Source organism: Coffea arabica, chromosome 2e (genome assembly GCF_036785885.1).
Source record: "Coffea arabica cultivar ET-39 chromosome 2e, Coffea Arabica ET-39 HiFi, whole genome shotgun sequence".
NCBI classification, from domain to species: domain Eukaryota; kingdom Viridiplantae; phylum Streptophyta; class Magnoliopsida; order Gentianales; family Rubiaceae; genus Coffea; species Coffea arabica.
This window is the reverse complement of record NC_092313.1, coordinates 22,149,173-22,169,896: the sequence shown is the minus strand read 5'-3', so window position 1 is coordinate 22,169,896 and position 20,724 is coordinate 22,149,173. Positions and strand designations below refer to the sequence as shown.

At 36.5% G+C, this 20,724-nt stretch overlaps 3 protein-coding genes and 2 long non-coding RNA genes across 5 annotated transcripts; 3 read left to right on the top strand and 2 right to left on the bottom strand.

Moving 5' to 3' along the window:
- Positions 1-1,075, top strand: LOC140037232 (uncharacterized). The gene is made up of 2 exons (XM_072081418.1): positions 1-389; positions 484-1,075. Exons 1-2 carry the CDS (start codon positions 261-263, stop codon positions 829-831), a joined length of 477 nt encoding a protein of 158 aa, XP_071937519.1. The 5' UTR covers positions 1-260; the 3' UTR covers positions 832-1,075.
- A 3,164-nt stretch (positions 1,076-4,239) lies between these two features.
- LOC113728454 (uncharacterized) lies at positions 4,240-5,442 on the top strand. Its single transcript, XM_027252857.2, has 4 exons — positions 4,240-4,475; positions 4,593-4,694; positions 4,775-4,876; positions 4,959-5,442. The coding sequence occupies exons 1-4, from the start codon at positions 4,347-4,349 to the stop codon at positions 5,280-5,282; spliced, it is 657 nt and encodes a 218-aa protein (XP_027108658.1). The 5' UTR covers positions 4,240-4,346; the 3' UTR covers positions 5,283-5,442.
- A 1,390-nt stretch (positions 5,443-6,832) lies between these two features.
- LOC113731770 (SKA complex subunit 1 homolog) lies at positions 6,833-10,137 on the top strand. Its single transcript, XM_027257196.2, has 9 exons — positions 6,833-7,141; positions 7,248-7,372; positions 7,877-7,989; positions 8,091-8,169; positions 8,500-8,567; positions 8,824-8,929; positions 9,015-9,044; positions 9,393-9,506; positions 9,801-10,137. The coding sequence occupies exons 1-9, from the start codon at positions 7,042-7,044 to the stop codon at positions 9,876-9,878; spliced, it is 813 nt and encodes a 270-aa protein (XP_027112997.1). The 5' UTR covers positions 6,833-7,041; the 3' UTR covers positions 9,879-10,137.
- Positions 10,138-12,310: 2,173 nt separating this feature from the next.
- LOC140037231 (uncharacterized) lies at positions 12,311-14,996 on the bottom strand. The gene is made up of 3 exons (XR_011841156.1): positions 14,817-14,996; positions 13,213-13,272; positions 12,311-12,493 (listed from the first exon to the last, which is right to left on the bottom strand). It is a non-coding gene; the product is annotated as an uncharacterized lncRNA (long non-coding RNA).
- A 1,625-nt stretch (positions 14,997-16,621) lies between these two features.
- Positions 16,622-19,307, bottom strand: LOC140037230 (uncharacterized). Its single transcript, XR_011841155.1, has 3 exons — positions 19,128-19,307; positions 17,524-17,583; positions 16,622-16,804 (listed from the first exon to the last, which is right to left on the bottom strand). It is a non-coding gene; the product is annotated as an uncharacterized lncRNA (long non-coding RNA).
- Positions 19,308-20,724: the final 1,417 nt, after the last annotated feature.

The following is a 20,724-nucleotide window of genomic DNA, read 5'->3' as shown; positions in this document are numbered from 1 at the left end:
GTCTCTTGGTCCCAATTTGATAGACATCTGAAAGAGACGTACAAGAGGCCACCCATATCTTCATCTTCCAACTTACTTCTCATCCCCCATACATTTGCATGTTCCTCAAAGAGAACCATTTGATCAGCATTTAATGCTCATTTTGGTTATTTTAGTACTACAAATACCATTTCCGGCTGTGCAGAAGAAACCAACAAATTTTGTTTCCTCCTTTCAGTTGCTAGACCATTAGTCAGATTCATCACTTAGTATCACTTCCAATGTCAAGCACGTCCTTCTCTATTGTTCTTCTACTTCTATTTGTTGCTATCTATTCATGTAATGCTCGACCAATTGGCGCCATCAATAAACAGAGCAACATGGCAAAAAATTCCCATTTTTCCAGCAAGGTTAGTAAATACTGCTTAGAGGATTTCACTTTATTTTGTAACTTGATATGGTTGATAGTAAAAATTAAAAGTTTTGGGGCCGTCTTTTTCGCAGAATGAAGAGAAGTCAAGTCTTGCTAGGGTTTCTGTTTCCTCAAATGAAAAACCCTCGATCCAAAACAAATCAGAAGCACCCAAAGAAGGCCTGAACTCCCCTGCGGAAAATGGGGTGAATGAGAACAATCAAGGGAGAAAAGCTCAGAAGCTTGCAGAAAAGAAAGATGAGGTGAAAGATGGTGATCATGATGAGAAAATTAAAGATGGAGATGATGATCATGCTGCTCAAACAGAGTCTATGGCTACTGTTTCTTGGATGTTGCCTCACCGGAAAAGAGAAGAGCCGCAACCGGGGTTCAACTTGGATTATGATCCACCCCAGACACATCCTCCAGTTCACAACTAGCAATATATGTTGAGCTGCTCATCCATCATTTTCTGCTGTATCTGACGATAACTATTCTACCACCTTTCTGAAAGCAGATAAGTTTTTGAGAAGTTAGCTTTGTTATTCTGGGCTGATCCCCTGATGATCATGATTCATGATCAGTGCTCATTACTATCGACATGATCTGTTTAACAGCCTTAACAGTTTGTAGTGTAGTTACTTTAACATCGCACCATGAACTTGATGTTCTAATGATGTCCCGTCAAATGACTTAATCAATTACTGTAAATTGAGTTATGTTTTGAAGAAATTGAGGCTGAGTAAGCCCACATACTACTACTACATTTTCCTTCATTAGAAGCTCTATGTTTTGGTTTCTAAATTTGATATTCCCTCTATTCATGGTGCATGATCATTCAACTAATTGAAACTGATAGCAAGATAAGATGAATATATGAGTTTGTCCACATGAAACGACAAAGTGGATTTGTACAGCGTTACTAGAGGATGAAGGAAATCAAACACGGAAGAGGATTTGCTTGTTTCAATGTCGATTTTATGAATTTGATTGCTATGGTCAATATGTATGATAATTGCTAATAAAACATCAGCTACAACCTAGTAATCAAAAGTATTCATGCATTGATCGTCGCAGAACTAGGATGCAATCCAATCTTCTTATTTCTTGCATGGAAAAAAAAAGCACTGGTTCAGATCAAAGTGGATAAAAACAAGGCCCTTTTTCATCAATGTATCCTGCTTGTAAATCAATAACTATATTTGGAGAATGCCAAATTAAGAGAAAAACGATAATCAGGGATATTTCCTATATCTTCCATGTTCGTTGGCAGCTTTAGCTTTTGGGGTTGGTGGTTAAGTATTCATTGATTCATTCCGAGAATGTCGTTATGGGTTGCTGTCGGCACTTTCAGTTTTATGTCAATTAACATTTCGCAGAAGATATTTGGATTGGTCGGTGGATTAGTTGGGAGCATTCAATTCTACTACTATGTATGATCAGCTGTTCAAGATAATCCAGCATTCCAGCCTACTTAGGAAAACCTCTTTATACTTAATTGTGGTTGCACTACGAGATAATTGTCATGCATTACAGCAAAGATCTTCGTACAATACCTATGTTTCTTTTTTGATAAAAAAAAACAAATTTCATAACGAATTGATGGAAACCGTTCAACACAATACCTACTAAATATGATTGTATTGAAATAATTCTCATGGACCACTGCAAAGATTTTAGGATCATTATAAGGTGAGCAAATTAAACCTTTTTTTTTTTTGTGTCAAGTGGGAGATTTTGAACCTAAAATCTTCTACTTACAATCCATTTCACTTTACCACTCAATCCAACCATTTTCCTGTGAGAAAATTAAGCCTAACCTAGCTTCTCTAATATTAGGAATATTTTTTATGTCTAAATTCTATGATTTGATACAACAAAGGATAAAATACAAAGTAACAGTTATGCAACCCTTTTCTCTGCCTCTTTAGATGTACTAAACTATTTAGTCGTAGATACATGGCGATTTGATTAGGGCAATAGATTGTGTATTTACATCTCAGATTCGTCTAATAATGGATAATTGATGGGCATTTTGTTGGTTGAACCAAATTGAGATTTGGAAGGCAAGACTAATAAAGACGTATACTTTAAAACTATTTTTTTTTACAAGAATATGATTTAAATCTTTTACCATTTTATGCAAATTTAAAAATATTTTAAACTTTTGGTAGGCAAACTCTAATTTTCTATAAGGATATAAATGAAAACTTTCATTTTTTTAATGAGATATAAAATAATTTTTAAAATCTTGAGGAGGTCGCCCTTCCTGCCCCACTTTGCAGCAGTCTATTTGTCATTATGGTGAGGTTTATGTGTTACTTTTTAAGAAAAGTAAAATTAAGGTGTTAATCATTAAAAAAAGTAAATTAAATAACTGCCTAGCTGCAATGGGTAGTGATAAATGGGACAAAGTTTCTATCCCAAGAAAGTGCTGGCCGTTTCATCAAGAGTATGAGTTTCAGCCATTCCCAAATTTGAGACTGAAATTTTGCAATCCCGAAAATTATAGATTGAGCACTAATTTAGTTAAAACCCTAATTTAATACTGCATATTGGTATTTCTGCTTGAAACCAATTCTTAATTCTTTGAATCCACAAGAATTAGGAGCATCGCTTACTCAAAAAAGTTAAAAATAAAATAACTCAATGAAAATGCCATCATTTACTTGTAAACTCGAAAATTCTTTGTTCTACCATACAAAAGATGTTATAGCTGGTGTATATTTGCAGATGTCTTACCTGTATGTGAATATGCACTGCTATTAGTGAAGAGAATTTGAATGATGTTTGTAAGAAAAAAGAACAAACAAATCTTACATTAGAATTGAAAATATGCATAATACAGTGCAGAAGACACACTTGCTTCAATACGGCAAGTACTACTAGACATTACGGTTGGGCAAAGACAAGTTGGACCAGTATTATCTCATAAACCTCCTTACTAAAACTTGGATTCCGAAAGTTTTGTATAATGTAAGAGCTGAAGGAGTACAATTAGAGTCAAGCTATTGTAATAGAAAGAATACGAATCCAATAGTCTTACTTACAACTCCAAAGCGTATTACACCAAGATATATATATATATATATATGAGTAAATCTTTCCTACACTGACGGTGTATACACTATCAGCGTTGGATTCATGACATGTGTGCAAAAGTTAAATTTCAAATTCAAATTTTGCATAGTTGTCATTCATCTAACGTTGATAGTGTATACACTGTCAGTGTAGGAAAGATTAATCCTATATTATATATATATCAAACACGCCAAGAAATGAGAAAAACAAAGTTTGGACAGAGGCTCTTGCTAATTGATTGTGCTTGTCAAGATATAAACTACAAACTCGATTAGGAATTAACCACCCTACTTGATCAATTGATTCGATGGATAATGTGCATCTTTTAGATGAAGGATTTTGCATAGTTTCCAAAGTGTTGTTTCCTTGCCTTGTATCTCCATAAATAATACTCATGTGAACAAGCGAATACCTTCTAATAAATATACGTTTCCCACCAAACTCTAGTTATTGTTTGAAGTTGAACCGATTGTATCTCTTATGGCATTGCGTTGCTGTCTTCTAGCTTTACTTTTATTGCTTATGATCTTTTTCTGATTCCTTGAAGGGAATTCTCCCTTGCCAAACTTTTATATCTCTCTTCATGTACATGGCAAAATAAACAAAATTACCTCTCTTCATTGTCCTCATTTTAATAGAAATGTGAGGCAGACGTACTAAATAGCACCCATAAGTTGTTCTTCCTTCTAAACTTCTCAAAACTCTAATCGCCCATACAATCTGCATGCTCCATAAAAAGAAAAACTCAGCATCTAAGGATGATTTGAGTTGCATTAGTACTATAAATACCCCTATCAGCATTACAGACGAAATCAACAAGTTTCTACCACCTTTTCAATCATCCAAATGCATTAGCCCTAGCGCATCTCTTCCCATGTCTAGCACATCCTCTTCTCTCCTTCTCGTTCTCCAGCTATGCCTTGCTCTCTCTGCATGTATCGCTAGGCCAATTGGCAACAATGAAAACGAGCCTGGAAAAAGCTTTCAGTTCTCCTCAGTCAAGGTTAGTAAAATATTGATCTAACTTCATGCATCTTAATTTAGTTCCCAAGGGTGTATGCATCTACATACTTGACACTTTGACAGCATGCACAATAAATTCATCGAGGGTTTTGTGCAGAATAAAGAGAAATCAAGTCTTGCTGGGGTTTATATTGTATCGAATCCAATCCCCAAATGGGCACCAGCTAAAATCGGCAGCTCTCTCCTGAAAAATGATAAGGTGCATGAAGGATGCCATTCAATTGACATTTGCTAATTTAAACACCATAAACTTAATTATTGAGGGTAACTTTTGTGCAGAATGAAGAGAAGTCAAACCCTGCAGGGGTTTATATTGTGTCGAACCCAATCCCCAAATGGGCACCAGCTAAAATCGGCACCTCTCTCTTCAAAAATGAAAAGGTGCATGAAGGATGTAATTCAATTGACATTTGCTAATAAAAAACCATAATTAACTCAATTATTGGGGGTAACTTTTGTGCAGAATGAAGAGAAGTCAAGTACGGCTGGGGTTTATATTGGGTCAAATCCAAAACCGAGATGGGCACCAGCTAAAAGCAGCAGCTCTCTCCTGAAAAATGATAAGGTGAAGGATGATATTCAATCGCCATCTGCTAACGATCATCTTGATGATGAGAAACATGAGGAGAAAGTTGATCAGACATCTGAGGTAGATGAAGCAAATGATGATGATACAACCGAGATTCCTGCGTCTCGGAGTTCCGGGGATGAGCATCTGGGGCAGGAACGACCATGGTATCACGTCGATTACGCACCAGTCAGGACACATCCTCCACATCACAACTAATTGATATGTATATGTTCATCCTGTCGGAAATCTAAAGGACATATAGCTTCATGATCATGAGTTCATTGAAAGCTCTTTCAATCATATTTGAACCTTATTAATTATCCCTAAGTTGATCATGAAGACGATTGTCTCAATATATTACTACTTGGTTACTGCATCTATGTGTTGAATTATCTGTTGAAGAAGTGGAAGATCAACAAGGCATTACTAAAATCTATACAGTACTAATTGTAGAGGTGTTGGATGCTTTTCGCCTTTTCCTTTATTCCTTTTTCGGGTTAATATGGGCAGCTCAATTCAAAGACGAGCGGTTCCATAACTCGTTAGTTCTTGTCCTCTATTTACATGGAATAAATGACATGCCACCATCTTATTAAAGTCTCACGAATCATTGACTTATATTTGGGTTTAGTTGGATTAATAGCCAAAATATTGCTACAAAGTAAATCGTTAATTTGAAGATGTTCATCAGCATTTGAAGAAATTGATAAAGTTGTCAAATCATCAACAAACAAAATTTCTTTTGATGACTATACATTAAAAAAAAAAAAAAAAACCTTATCTATCTCACCTTTATTTCTCTATGCTGATGTCATCAATGATTCATAGAGGTTTCGAGTTGAACAAAGGAAATGCCCAAAGAGTCAAGATAGAATATTCATAAGGCTCGATTTAATGCCCCATCAAGCTACATTCGATTGGAAGACTGCCTCCTAACAAGTTTTTACATGTCTGCTAGAACGATGAACAGAATGTCTTTGGAAAAGGGAAATTGCTCAGCACTATTAAGGTTTCCAATTTTTTTTTCCCAGTGTAAGTGAAGGTTTGGAATCCGAAAACTTTCACTTACACTCCATCTTTCAAACCATTTAACCTATCTTTCCCTCTGTTAAAGTTTCCAATTGACCTTAATTGAGGTGGCTCGGATTCGAACCATTAACTTTTCAAGAAAAAAGGACAAATTGCATTTTTTATTTTAAATTTTTTAAATTGAATAACCCAAATCAGTCCGATTTAATTGTGGCCCAAATCTAAGTCATTAATTATTTCATTTTAATTGTGGGCAATTGGAAAGGGCTTTATCCATTCTATTCGTCAAATTTGTAGTATCCATTCTTTACTTCTATTCTTTTGTGTATGTTTCATAACATTTAACTTTTGCTATTAATACAAATTTTAATAAAATTATAATATTTTATCACAAAAAAAAGTAAGGGGCCTCATCCCATATCTACAACTAATTTTGTTTCAAGTAACTTAATTTCATGTATCTTTTCACAAAGTTTTTGTAATAAAATATTTCTACTAACACATTCCAAACTGACCAATAACGTTAAGTTTAACAAAAAATTCTCAAAAATAGGAGAACAAGTATACAACTTTCCTACTATTAGGAGGAGGAATGAGTTAAGTGATTTGGAAAAGAGAATATAAGTTAGAGGTCTTAAATTATACCGCTCTCACTTACATTTAAAAAAAAAAAAATCTTCCCTGAGGCTAAGAATAATCCTCAAAAACATAAATAGATTAAATAAATTTATTAGCAACTGTAGAACTAGAATGTCTGTTAGACTGACCTCGGAGAGGGCCCGCGATCACCCCTGCTACTATCACCAGCACCACCCCTCCCAAAAAAAAAAAAAATATCATGGGTTCCCGCCAGAAAACGAGAAAAGAATTCAATTCCACTTCATTTTCTCTGGGGCTCCTATTTTGGAGTTTTTGAGTTAGTTGGTGAGAAGGAATTTTGAGGGAGATGGAGGAAGCGAAAGAAGCAGGATCTTCACTGGAGTGTCTGATGACGTCCTTCAACAATCGGATAGCCCAGCTCCAACAGCTCCTTATCGCTCGTAACAGTTAGTAATTTGGTTCCTCTTTCTCTCTTTAATCAAATGCCGATATTACGACTATCTTTTGGTTCATTTGCTTTTTTTTTTTTTTTTTTGGGTCATTAATTTCCAGTGTACCCAGCAAGCAACATCAGCGATTTAACCGCAATCGATGCAGCATTGAAGGGCATGGAGCTTCAGGTTCACAAAATCAAAGACCGCTTGCGCGAAGAACGCCAAGCTATCCCCAAAGCCCAAGTACTTATTTCTATCCAATTCAATCAGCATCCTCTTCTTAATTACTCGTAATATGTGATTTACACGATAAATTCCCTTTTTTTATATAGTATAATGTGTCAATTTCTTTGATTTCTGTATAGGGTTTTTTTTTTAAAGACCTTCATCCCTAAACTGTGGTTAATGATTAAGATTATGTTTCTTTACTACACAAAATCTTGGATTGTTTTATTTATTTATTTATTTGTGATTATGTAGTTTGATTCGGTTTACTTGTAAATTAGGGCAACAAAGTTCCCCCACCTTCTGTGGAAATCCCTAATTTATCTGATTTTGCATTAGATTTACACAATGACAAATTTTGATCCGATATTTAGTATTTCTTTTAGATTTTTTTTTTGTTTTTAATTCTGCAAAAATATAACTTTTCTCAACTTGACTTAGCGCAAGTAGATTAGAGATAGGAGAAGGTATGGAATGAGGCTTTGTGGTTTCTGTAATTCTGAATTCTTGTTGTAATTGTAGAAACTGATAAAGGCATCATTGAGGCAACAGAAGATATTGAAGGGTATATCTGCTTGTGTTCCGGCTTATTTGCCTGAAATGATGACTAGCAGAAACCAGATTGCTCAAAATTGGTATCTGTTCATTTTCTGTGTGTGTTTGTGTGTTAGGATAGGTTCATCTTTCTGTATTCTTATGGTTTGCCTGGTGGTACACCTATCTTTGTATTCATCAGTGTCCCCAGTGTACCGCCACAGTGCCAAGACTATCAAAGTATTGAGTCTTTGAAACTTGAGGAGCCTGCTGCACCCAAAGTAAGGAATCCTTCTCTTAGTTTATGTTCTGTTAAAAAGTCGTACACGTATTACTCAATCCTGGAATCAATGTCATGATGAATCGATCAGCACAATAAACTGGTATAGAATGTCAAGGTAATTTACACCATGTCACCTCTCAGAAGATGAGTTTGAGAGCTCATTGCTCTGTACTATGGTATTCTGCAGTAATTGTACTATGTAGATTATTCACCCACACTGGGTTTTATCAGTTGGGTTTAGTTAAATTATGGCAATATTAATGTTAATCCCATTTCTGCTTGAAATGAAGAGTGACAAGGTCATCCTTTTTTCCAATCTCATATCCAGGAGAAAAAGGGACGTGCATCTGCACCGCTTTGGTATATTACTGCTGATGAATTGACTTCCTTGCCACAGTAAGCATATTCCAGAAAATTTACTCAGATAAGTTAAGGATTCTATTTGCGTCCTTATTGTGTCTTTAGTACAAACAATTCTCTAATTGATAGAAGTACTTTCCTGCAAATTTCCTCCTCCATCGAAACTAAGTATTGCCCTCTATTTTCTCTGGCTTCTGGACTAGAAAACGAAGTACCTGGAAGGATACATTCAAAAAATCAGATATCTTGTAGCTGTATAATTCATGCATTCTTCTAACTTAGCAACATATAGGTACATGAAAGGAAGGCTCACACTGGACAAGGTTAATGCTGCCATTAATGACATGGCAGCCTATGCTGATGCCAATGCCCAACTTATAGCAGCACCACGGAAGAAGGTCCCACTGCATCTTTTCTTTTTCTCATTCACCTTTATCTTCATGCCAATTACCCTGATTGTGCTTTTGTTTTCCTTTTCTGAAGCTGAATGAGAGTACCTTGGAAAGAGCTTTGGTGAGTAAATCTTTCGCACAGAAGTTTATCTCTATTCATCAATGCTCAATTGAAATATTGATGCTTTTGCCTGTGATGATGTTGGCGTCCAAAACCAGTGCCTTATCTAGTAATCTCACTGCAAGCATGTCATTGGAAAAGATGGCACGATCAAATTGCTAATGGAGCTATTCTGTATATGTAACTGTATATATTGTAATCTAGGACAGGAGAAAAAAAATTGGTGTTAAAATCTAAGTTTGAATCTTCTAAATTGGTTCTGTTCCTTTCCATGCTTACCCGCACCTAGTGGTGTCAAGTTACTTGGAATTCATTTGCATAACATCTGATGTTGCTAAAGCCCTGCAGGAACTAAGGGAGATTGCAACGTCAGAGGTTATCAAAGGAAAACACTTCTTCCTCGAAACTGATATCAAGGGGCCTACATTGAAGTTTGACACTACAGGAAAAGGAATATTGACTGTGAGTATTTATTTAATCACTTCCTGATAACAAATTGTCTGCTAGAATGGGGGAAATTAACTTAAGAGAAATCCAGATATAATTTTTAGTTAAGTAATTTATCATATCTAGGATTAGAGACAGTGAACACGAAGTGATACTGAACAAACGTGTCCTTTTCTCCTAGTGTGGCCTGTCTGTTATGGCATGTGGCTGCAACATTTTATGATCTTGAGACAAGTACCTATAGAAACAAAAATGAGGCAGGTCTTTAGATTGCATTTTTATAGGTTAACCTTGAGGATTGCATTGCAGGTCCTTCGACATCTTGGTCGCATTACCGAAGACAGAATTGGGCATCATCGTGTAATCATTCTTTTGAGGCCTCAGTAGATTGCAGCACTTAGATTTGCTTATTTTGAACTGGAATTCTTCACCTTACTAGCACGTCATAAGGCCAGCAGAAGCCATGGAATTTGGATTGAACAATATTTTAACGTTTTTCCTTTATCAAAATTGAGTATTCTCTGAGCCCTTTGTTGCAGAGGATTACAAGGCCTAAATGAGCTGGATCATTCAAGGATCTTTACACGGAATTTCATTAGTGCGACAACTTCCAAAGTTTATTCAAGGATCATTCACCTTAGAATCATGAGTTGCAAGTTTTACTGCTTTAGAAGCTTCTTGATAATCAAATCCAAATATGAGACAACTACCCCACTCTCTGTTCTTTCCATTGTTTATGGTGCTTCAGAGAATGGAGTTCTGCTTGTGATTTGGATCATTTCATCATCGAGCCATTCAGGTGCAAAGAATTAGGTGTGAGACATCATTAAGAGCTTGGGACTCTTCAGAAAATACTACTACTCAATCTGGACCATGGGTTGAGCAAATAAATCTCCATTTCTAAAACCAAGAAAAAAGTCTAAAGATTTTGAAAGGAACTCAAGTGCAATAGCTAAGTAGCATTACTCATGTCAACTTGATATCGTCTCTCTTAAAATTCAGTCATTCTTTAGTCTGTGTAAGCACAGCACACGACTTCGCCAGCCTGAGAATTGTTTCTGGAACTCGACTCGACTCGACACATGAATGTGTCATACATAATATGGACTAGTAGCAGTGATCGGTATGCGCTGTCCTGTCCTTGGACCAGTTTGACCGACAAAGTCTATGTCTGTGTTATGTCTATCTCCCTAGGTTGGCATAATTTGCTAATAGCACAGCCCCGGAGATTGTGTTCAGATACATTTTAGAATTCATGTAGTTAGCTACTACCTAATTGCCCAAAATGAAATGTGAACTAGGCAACTAGCCTCGTGGGAAAAATGTGGCTTGAAACAAGTTTCCTCACTGTGTCTCTATGCTCTTGTCCGTTTTTCTACTGAGGAAAATATTTGTCATAAAACTCTCCAATACAAAATCAACAAACCAAAAAAGGGCTGCCAATACTACTCGGCTGCCTAATGCATGCAAAATCCTGCAGAACATTTTATACACCTTTTTATCTCGTCTGCTGCACGATTTATATGAGATAAACCACTCTGTATGTTATGAAGCCTTTGATTTTTAGACACACCCTCCACGGTTTCAGCATTTGAACCTGACAAGATAGAAAATCGAACCAAGTAAAACGATTGATGGTTGAAATGTTCTCATTTGTGTTCTAATGTCGAAATTTGTATTTGCAGGTTCTTTTATTTTTCTTATATATTATACTAGATCTAGATAGTTCAAGAGCTAAGTTACAAAACAGTTGTGCCATCAAATCTTTCTGCGCAGTCTCATTGAGCCACGCAGGGAAATTGCTTCCCATTTCATGTCACTCGTTAGCACAGTAGTGCGCAAATTTTGTAAGCCTATGACTAGATTCATTCACATCACTTGTGCATTCAGATATACTTTTCGGGTAAATTTAATAGATGGAAGTATTCAGTTTTGTGAAAAGGGTTTATTTGGGAGTGCAAATTTTGCATCATCGAGTATGGTTTCTATTGCCAGCATAGATACTCGATTACTTACTTGATTCAAGTATGGGGTTATTGAAACAGTATGATGGGCTTTACAAAATGTGGATAGTTACTATAGCTGCAAGTGATGAAACCAAGACCAGGAAAGGGGAACCATCAAATCCTATAAGTCTCTAAGTGAAAATTGTTCTCTTAGATTTTAGTACTATGCAAATTATGGAAAGCCATTTTTTTTTTTTTTTGTTGCTTTGACGTCAATGGAATTATAATACCCATTTAATTCCCTATAATTTTTCATAATATCCGTTTTACCCCTATAATATTTACATTTATCCACATAATTCTTCTATAATTTTATATATAGTGGTTAGATAGTTATATGATTTAGTTCCTAAGTGAGAGCAATACTAGTATTTCAACTAACGATATTACAAAAACTATTTTTCATTCAGTTTTCACTTTACATAAAATCATAAATGGTGAATTGAATGTTTTAAAACATTAAAGTCATGTTATAATGTTGAAACTACAGGGAGTCATGTGTAATTTACCTAAATTTCTTGATCCCCGTTAGAGTTTCAATGTCTTGGTCTCCATCTAAATTGTCTAAAACAAATTGTCCACGACATCTTAAGCGATCGCGCAGCATTTTAAACCATAATCGGTGCCTTGAATTGTTCTAGCTACTTGTCCGCTCGGAATTTTCTTCTACAAATGAAGTTTGTGACGACCCCACCTCCCCCTAAGGCGTACCAAAGGGTTCGGCGGACCGCCTGCCCAGCTCTCGGCAGGACTCACTCACTATCTCAATCGAGTCATGTACACACATCCATGAACCATAAATAACATTCACAATTCAAGCTTATAATTTACATTGATAGGAATCAAGGTACAAAGTCTTAATACATCAAACTAGTTCAAAACGTATACAATCCCAGTACAACATGTTCCATCCGAGAAATAGCGCGAGTACAAGTCAAAAAAATCAAACAACTAGTCTATGCTAGACTTTACATATCTCACACCTCGCTCGTACCCCTGAAAGGAAAACAAATGGAGTGGAATGAGCTAAAAGCCCAGTGAGGTTCCAAATAGCAAATTGACCATTATTTATAAGTACGAGTTTTCGATATAGCAAAGTAACGAGTATAAAGAGTTCATAAATGTGAACAGTAACATGTCAAGTAGCAATCTTAAAATGAGCGAATGTAGAGATTTTTCAAAAGAAACAATAATCCAAAAAATAATAATCACTCCAAAGTATAAGGATACGGATGACTCTCAGGAGCCAAATTCCCATGGCATTACCAGAAGCTTGATCCCGTAGTAGTTGACACTCCGTCAACTTTCAAGTAAGTAACCAATCCAGTAGAACACCACTTACACGACTCTCCGTCCACCGTTCAAACCCCCAGCTGGGCCCAAAATCCTCAATAAACACGGGTGGTAATACTCGAGTATACCGATTAGTCGAGGAGATATCACTCCACTCGACAATACAAGAGACCCAGGGTTCGTTACCCAATCGACCAAGCCCTTGCCGGCTCGACTAGAGTAACTCGCCACAGGGTTTTTGGAATTCCAGGAATTGCGCGCACCACAATCAAGTATATCAAGTCAATTGCAATCCATAAACAAGTACAAGTCACGTAAGGGCAAGTGCGATAAAGTACACTCTTGCCCTATCAATTCACGTATATAACATGTACTCATATTGGTCACGTATCAAGTTCAATTCGGTATTTGAAAGCACTCACCAAAAGATATAGTGCTTCAAGTATTCACGTTCAATTACACTCCAGGCTTGGAGTCCAGATCTGCGATAAAAATTCCAGTTTGAGAACTTTGAAACACGAGTCGAATTCGAAACGTTAACATTCCATTCATTAAAAATCGACCAATTGAAATTCATTTGAAAGACACTCGCGAAACACTTGCTCGCTTTTCAAATCATAAGGTTTTGTAGCATAAATACTTGGAAATAACACTTGAGTTGAAAGTACATGGAAATACAAGTTTACATTGGCCATTAAGTCTTTTCCTCAAGCTACGAGCTCGACCAAGTCTTAACATATAACACTCAAGAAACATAGTAGCAAAGGTCTTTACTAGTTCAAGTGATAAATACTTAACCTTCACTCAAGTCGCTAATATAGTTTTCTAGTCCTCGAGTAAAAATTCGGGCAGCATGCCCTTTGTGTTTACCTAATTTTCCAGCCTTTTAGGCTTCATTGATTTTCTCAAACACAACCCAACATTATACATATCAGCAATTCATGTCAAGAGCCGTTCCATAGGCTCACAATATCATAATAACAAGAATCGTATTAAGTACAAGTGCAGAAATTCAATTTAGTTCAAAACAGATTTGACGTACAAATGCGGAAATAACATATCTGAGGCTACGCTTATCGGATTAAAATGAAACCTATGCCGTTTCGAAGCTAAGATACAGAGCTACAATATTCATGAAGGTCACTTAGTCCAGTTTCTAATGTAACTTGGTCAAATTCTCGAATTACTAAACCAGAAACCAATTCGTCGGCTGTTTAAACGCAGAACACTGTAATGAACATAACTCAGTGTACAAAAATCCAATTCAGGTGTTCTTAGAGGAATTTTAAAGCTACTTCAGAACACTACAACTTTCATGAAGAGCACTCAGTCAAATTTTCAATGTAACCTGATCAAATTCCCAACTCATGTAACCTGGTTTCAACTATTCGGCTAATCAGCCGCATTTCACTCAAATGACCATATCTCAGTCTACCAAGATCCAATTAAGGTGTTCTTGGAGGCGTTACGAAGCTAAGACAGGGTACTAAAACTTTAATGTTTCGGTGAAAGGATAAATCTAAACGGATCATAGTGAATAAACTCAATCAAAAGGACTGAACTGTCCACGCGGAATTCTGGAAAGTGACCTAGATCAGCGAGGGTATTTTCGTCTTTTCACAAGCTACGATGCTCCAAATGAGCTGAAATTTTGTGGGCACCTATAAAATACCATTCTGAACAACTTTAATGTTTTGACCAAAGGCCAATTCGGCCTCTAACATAGGGCTACAAAAACGGGCAGAATGGAAGAACAATTTTCCAGATTTCTGGGATTTTCAGTTTTTAATGTAACTTTCCTCAATTTCTTGTTCTAATCACTACCAAAACCCTTTATATAACCTTAATTACAACATATGTGAGTCACACATCAAGTTTGGCAGCAAATCCCCAAAACCCTGATTTGATTATTTCATCCAATAATCATCACAATCACTTGCTCATCTTGAAATCAAGCCAAAACTTAAGCTAAATAACATCTTAACACAAGATTTAAAAGATCAAGGACCATGATCAGATTGAATACCTCAAAAACAAGGCTTGGATGAGTGATAGTTCACTTCCTTTGAAATTTCTTGGTTCCTTAGCTTCCCAAGCTTCCAAACTTGCAATCAATCGGTTTAGATTTCTAGCTTAGCACTTGGTTGGTGTGAATCAAGAAGGAATGTGGTTGCTCAAGCTCTCACTTCTCTCTCTCTCTTGGTCGGCTGGAATGATGCAGAAATGGAAGGAAATGAAGCTAAGTTTGTCTTATAAGAAGATGGAAAGATAAGAATTAATTCTAGCCACAAGTTTGGCTAACACTTGGTTTAATCTCAACCACAAAATTTTCTCTTTCTTCCTTGCATTTTCTAACTTCAATTTCTTGGTCAAATCTGATGTTAATTAAGGAGATATTTTATCCAAGAGTCAATAAGTTTGTTTGGTAAGAAAAATGGTAGGCAAGTGGTGCGTTCAATCGGTAGTGCGCGGGACCCGTCGGTTCGCGCCGTTTTTCTTAAAAACTCACGTACTACTGTTTTTTTTCTTCCCATTCACTAACCTTATATCATTGCTACTACTCACATATTATTTCTCACTTAAAAGTCACTTTTAATCTCCAAATTTAATCCTTACTTTGTACCGAAAATTCATCCGGTGAAAAATTGCGAAAACCCTAATTTTACTCCGATCTTAAAACCAAAGGTGAAAACCTACTTTCTAGGTTCATTTACACTTATCGTGGAATAAATGGGGTAGCAAGCCTTAATAAAAATAATAATTTCCAAATAAAGGGACATTTTTAAAATAACATGAGGGATTTTCCAATTCCATAAATTGAATTTAGAGTTTCTATTAAAAGATGAGATATTGAAGGAAACCAGTTAATCACAAGTAAACTAGGGTTTTTGATTAAAATTTTAGGGTTTCTAATCTTTTTAAAACAAAATAAGGTTTTAAATCAAACCCAAAGAAATACACTTTAGTATCTTATTTACAAACAATCTCCTAATTTTCGGGGCGTCACACTCTCCCCTCCTTAAAAGAATTTCGTCCTCGAAATTCATACATGCACCTCGAAATAATGTAGGGTATTTTCCTTATATATTCATTTCCAGCTCTCAGGTTTCACTATAGTCAATATTTGGTTAAACAATAGTAAAAACGAATCGTACCTTCTACTATCTCCAATGGTTCAGGTAAAGCCTGTTGATCCAGGGAGTACATTCTAGCTGGCACTCTTGACTTAGACCCTTCTAAATCATAGGCAATATAACACATTTAATCAAAACAAGTCGCATAACTTATAGAGCATTAATCTTACGTATCACTCAGGTACTACACTTAATCAAGGCTCGTAACACGTGGATAAGAAGGATCCCAAATCCCATGAATATCTTCAATATATTTCACGTCCATACTATTCACATTCCCCGTGCCTTTGCTTTCACAATCCAAATTTATCTCAATATTACGTGAGATCTCAGCTTATCGTAAAGGTGTCACTCTTTGGTATTCGGGGACAAGAATCCACAATAAGGTAATTCACAACTCGAGCCGGCCGGTCCCAAGAGTAAATCACCCGTATTAGAGATTCCTACCCAGCATACATATCTAAAATCTCCAACAATAGACAATCGTTCCACACTTAACAAGTCAATCCCCACAGTCCGAGAACCTTCTCCCGGCACGAGCTCAATAGGAGCTCTGATACCATCTGTGACGACCCCACCTCCCCCTAAGGCGTACCAAAGGGTTCGGCGGACCGCCTGCCCAGCTCTCGCCAGGACTCACTCACTATCTCAATCGAGTCATGTACACACATCCATGAACCATAAATAACATTCACAATTCAAGCTTATAATTTACATTGATAGGAATCAAGGTACAAAGTCTTAATACATCAAACTAGTTCAAAACGTATACAATCCCAGTACAACATGTTCCATCCGAGAAATAGCGCGAGTACAAGTCAAAAAAATCAAACAACTAGTCTATGCTAGACTTTACATATCTCACACCTCGCTCGTACCCCTGAAAGGAAAACAAATGGAGTGGAATGAGCTAAAAGCCCAGTGAGGTTCCAAATAGCAAATTGACCATTATTTATAAGTACGAGTTTTCGATATAGCAAAGTAACGAGTATAAAGAGTTCATAAATGTGAACAGTAACATGTCAAGTAGCAATCTTAAAATGAGCGAATGTAGAGATTTTTCAAAAGAAACAATAATCCAAAAAATAATAATCACTCCAAAGTATAAGGATACGGATGACTCTCAGGAGCCAAATTCCCATGGCATTACCAGAAGCTTGATCCCGTAGTAGTTGACACTCCGTCAACTTTCAAGTAAGTAACCAATCCAGTAGAACACCACTTACACGACTCTCCGTCCACCGTTCAAACCCCCAGCTGGGCCCAAAATCCTCAATAAACACGGGTGGTAATACTCGAGTATACCGATTAGTCGAGGAGATATCACTCCACTCGACAATACAAGAGACCCAGGGTTCGTTACCCAATCGACCAAGCCCTTGCCGGCTCGACTAGAGTAACTCGCCACAGGGTTTCTGGAATTCCAGGAATTGCGCGCACCACAATCAAGTATATCAAGTCAATTGCAATCCATAAACAAGTACAAGTCACGTAAGGGCAAGTGCGATAAAGTACACTCTTGCCCTATCAATTCACGTATATAACATGTACTCATATTGGTCACGTATCAAGTTCAATTCGGTATTTGAAAGCACTCACCAAAAGATATAGTGCTTCAAGTATTCACGTTCAATTACACTCCAGGCTTGGAGTCCAGATCTGCGATAAAAATTCCAGTTTGAGAACTTTGAAACACGAGTCGAATTCGAAACGTTAACATTCCATTCATTAAAAATCGACCAATTGAAATTCATTTGAAAGACACTCGCGAAACACTTGCTCGCTTTTCAAATCATAAGGTTTTGTAGCATAAATACTTGGAAATAACACTTGAGTTGAAAGTACATGGAAATACAAGTTTACATTGGCCATTAAGTCTTTTCCTCAAGGTACGAGCTCGACCAAGTCTTAACATATAACACTCAAGAAACATAGTAGCAAAGGTCTTTACTAGTTCAAGTGATAAATACTTAACCTTCACTCAAGTCGCTAATATAGTTTTCTAGTTCTCGAGTAAAAATTCGGGCAGCATGCCCTTTGTGTTTACCTAATTTTCCAACCTTTTAGGCTTCATTGATTTTCTCAAACACAACCCAACATTATACATATCAGCAATTCATGTCAAGAGCCGTTCCATAGGCTCACAATATCATAATAACAAGAATCGTATTAAGTACAAGTGCAGAAATTCAATTTAGTTCAAAACAGATTTGACGTACAAATGCGGAAATAACATATCTGAGGCTACGCTTATCGGATTAAAATGAAACCTATGCCGTTTCGAAGCTAAGATACAGAGCTACAATATTCATGAAGGTCACTTAGTCCAGTTTCTAATGTAACTTGGTCAAATTCTCGAATTACTAAACCAGAAACCAATTCGTCGGCTGTTTAAACGCAGAACACTGTAATGAACATAACTCAGTGTACAAAAATCCAATTCAGGTGTTCTTAGAGGAATTTTAAAGCTACTTCAGAACACTACAACTTTCATGAAGAGCACTCAGTCAAATTTTCAATGTAACCTGATCAAATTCCCAACTCATGTAACCTGGTTTCAACTATTCGGCTAATCAGCCGCATTTCACTCAAATGACCATATCTCAGTCTACCAAGATCCAATTAAGGTGTTCTTGGAGGCGTTACGAAGCTAAGACAGGGTACTAAAACTTTAATGTTTCGGTGAAAGGATAAATCTAAACGGATCATAGTGAATAAACTCAATCAAAAGGACTGAACTGTCCACGCGGAATTCTGGAAAGTGACCTAGATCAGCGAGGGTATTTTCGTCTTTTCACAAGCTACGATGCTCCAAATGAGCTGAAATTTTGTGGGCACCTATAAAATACCATTCTGAACAACTTTAATGTTTTGACCAAAGGCCAATTCGGCCTCTAACATAGGGCTACAAAAACGGGCAGAATGGAAGAACAATTTTCCAGATTTCTGGGATTTTCAGTTTTTAATGTAACTTTCCTCAATTTCTTGTTCTAATCACTACCAAAACCCTTTATATAACCTTAATTACAACATATGTGAGTCACACATCAAGTTTGGCAGCAAATCCCCAAAACCCTGATTTGATTATTTCATCCAATAATCATCACAATCACTTGCTCATCTTGAAATCAAGCCAAAACTTAAGCTAAATAACATCTTAACACAAGATTTAAAAGATCAAGGACCATGATCAGATTGAATACCTCAAAAACAAGGCTTGGATGAGTGATAGTTCACTTCCTTTGAAATTTCTTGGTTCCTTAGCTTCCCAAGCTTCCAAACTTGCAATCAATCGGTTTAGATTTCTAGCTTAGCACTTGGTTGGTGTGAATCAAGAAGGAATGTGGTTGCTCAAGCTCTCACTTCTCTCTCTCTCTTGGTCGGCTGGAATGATGCAGAAATGGAAGGAAATGAAGCTAAGTTTGTCTTATAAGAAGATGGAAAGATAAGAATTAATTCTAGCCACAAGTTTGGCTAACACTTGGTTTAATCTCAACCACAAAATTTTCTCTTTCTTCCTTGCATTTTCTAACTTCAATTTCTTGGTCAAATCTGATGTTAATTAAGGAGATATTTTATCCAAGAGTCAATAAGTTTGTTTGGTAAGAAAAATGGTAGGCAAGTGGTGCGTTCAATCGGTAGTGCGCGGGACCCGTCGGTTCGCGCCGTTTTTCTTAAAAACTCACGTACTACTGTTTTTTTTCTTCCCATTCACTAACCTTATATCATTGCTACTACTCACATATTATTTCTCACTTAAAAGTCACTTTTAATCTCCAAATTTAATCCTTACTTTGTACCGAAAATTCATCCGGTGAAAAATTGCGAAAACCCTAATTTTACTCCGATCTTAAAACCAAAGGTGAAAACCTACTTTCTAGGTTCATTTACACTTATCGTGGAATAAATGGGGTAGCAAGCCTTAATAAAAATAATAATTTCCAAATAAAGGGACATTTTTAAAATAACATGAGGGATTTTCCAATTCCATAAATTGAATTTAGAGTTTCTATTAAAAGATGAGATATTGAAGGAAACCAGTTAATCACAAGTAAACTAGGGTTTTTGATTAAAATTTTAGGGTTTCTAATCTTTTTAAAACAAAATAAGGTTTTAAATCAAACCCAAAGAAATACACTTTAGTATCTTATTTACAAACAATCTCCTAATTTTCGGGGCGTCACACTCTCCCCTCCTTAAAAGAATTTCGTCCTCGAAATTCATACATGCACCTCGAAATAATGTAGGGTATTTTCCTTATATATTCATTTCCAGCTCTCAGGTTTCACTATAGTCAATATTTGGTTAAACAATAGTAAAAACGAATCGTACCTTCTACTATCTCCAATGGTTCAGGTAAAGCCTGTTGATCCAGGGAGTACATTCTAGCTGGCACTCTTGACTTAGACCCTTCTAAATCATAGGCAATATAACACATTTAATCAAAACAAGTCGCATAACTTATAGAGCATTAATCTTACGTATCACTCAGGTACTACACTTAATCAAGGCTCGTAACACGTGGATAAGAAGGATCCCAAATCCCATGAATATCTTCAATATATTTCACGTCCATACTATTCACATTCCCCGTGCCTTTGCTTTCACAATCCAAATTTATCTCAATATTACGTGAGATCTCAGCTTATCGTAAAGGTGTCACTCTTTGGTATTCGGGGACAAGAATCCACAATAAGGTAATTCACAACTCGAGCCGGCCGGTCCCAAGAGTAAATCACCCGTATTAGAGATTCCTACCCAGCATACATATCTAAAATCTCCAACAATAGACAATCGTTC

Excerpts from the sequence above, each read along its gene's own strand:
- LOC140037232 (XM_072081418.1), top strand. The coding sequence starts at position 261 with ATGTCAAGCACGTCCTTCTCTATTGTTCTTCTACTTCTATTTGTTGCT. Across the intron at positions 390-483 it reads ATTCCCATTTTTCCAGCAAG|AATGAAGAGAAGTCAAGTCT; the intron begins GTTAGTAAATAC and ends TCTTTTTCGCAG.
- LOC113728454 (XM_027252857.2), top strand. The coding sequence starts at position 4,347 with ATGTCTAGCACATCCTCTTCTCTCCTTCTCGTTCTCCAGCTATGCCTT. Across the intron at positions 4,695-4,774 it reads CTCTCCTGAAAAATGATAAG|AATGAAGAGAAGTCAAACCC; the intron begins GTGCATGAAGGA and ends ACTTTTGTGCAG. Across the intron at positions 4,877-4,958 it reads CTCTCTTCAAAAATGAAAAG|AATGAAGAGAAGTCAAGTAC; the intron begins GTGCATGAAGGA and ends ACTTTTGTGCAG.
- LOC113731770 (XM_027257196.2), top strand. The coding sequence starts at position 7,042 with ATGGAGGAAGCGAAAGAAGCAGGATCTTCACTGGAGTGTCTGATGACG. Across the intron at positions 8,170-8,499 it reads AGGAGCCTGCTGCACCCAAA|GAGAAAAAGGGACGTGCATC; the intron begins GTAAGGAATCCT and ends TCTCATATCCAG. Across the intron at positions 8,568-8,823 it reads GAATTGACTTCCTTGCCACA|GTACATGAAAGGAAGGCTCA; the intron begins GTAAGCATATTC and ends AGCAACATATAG.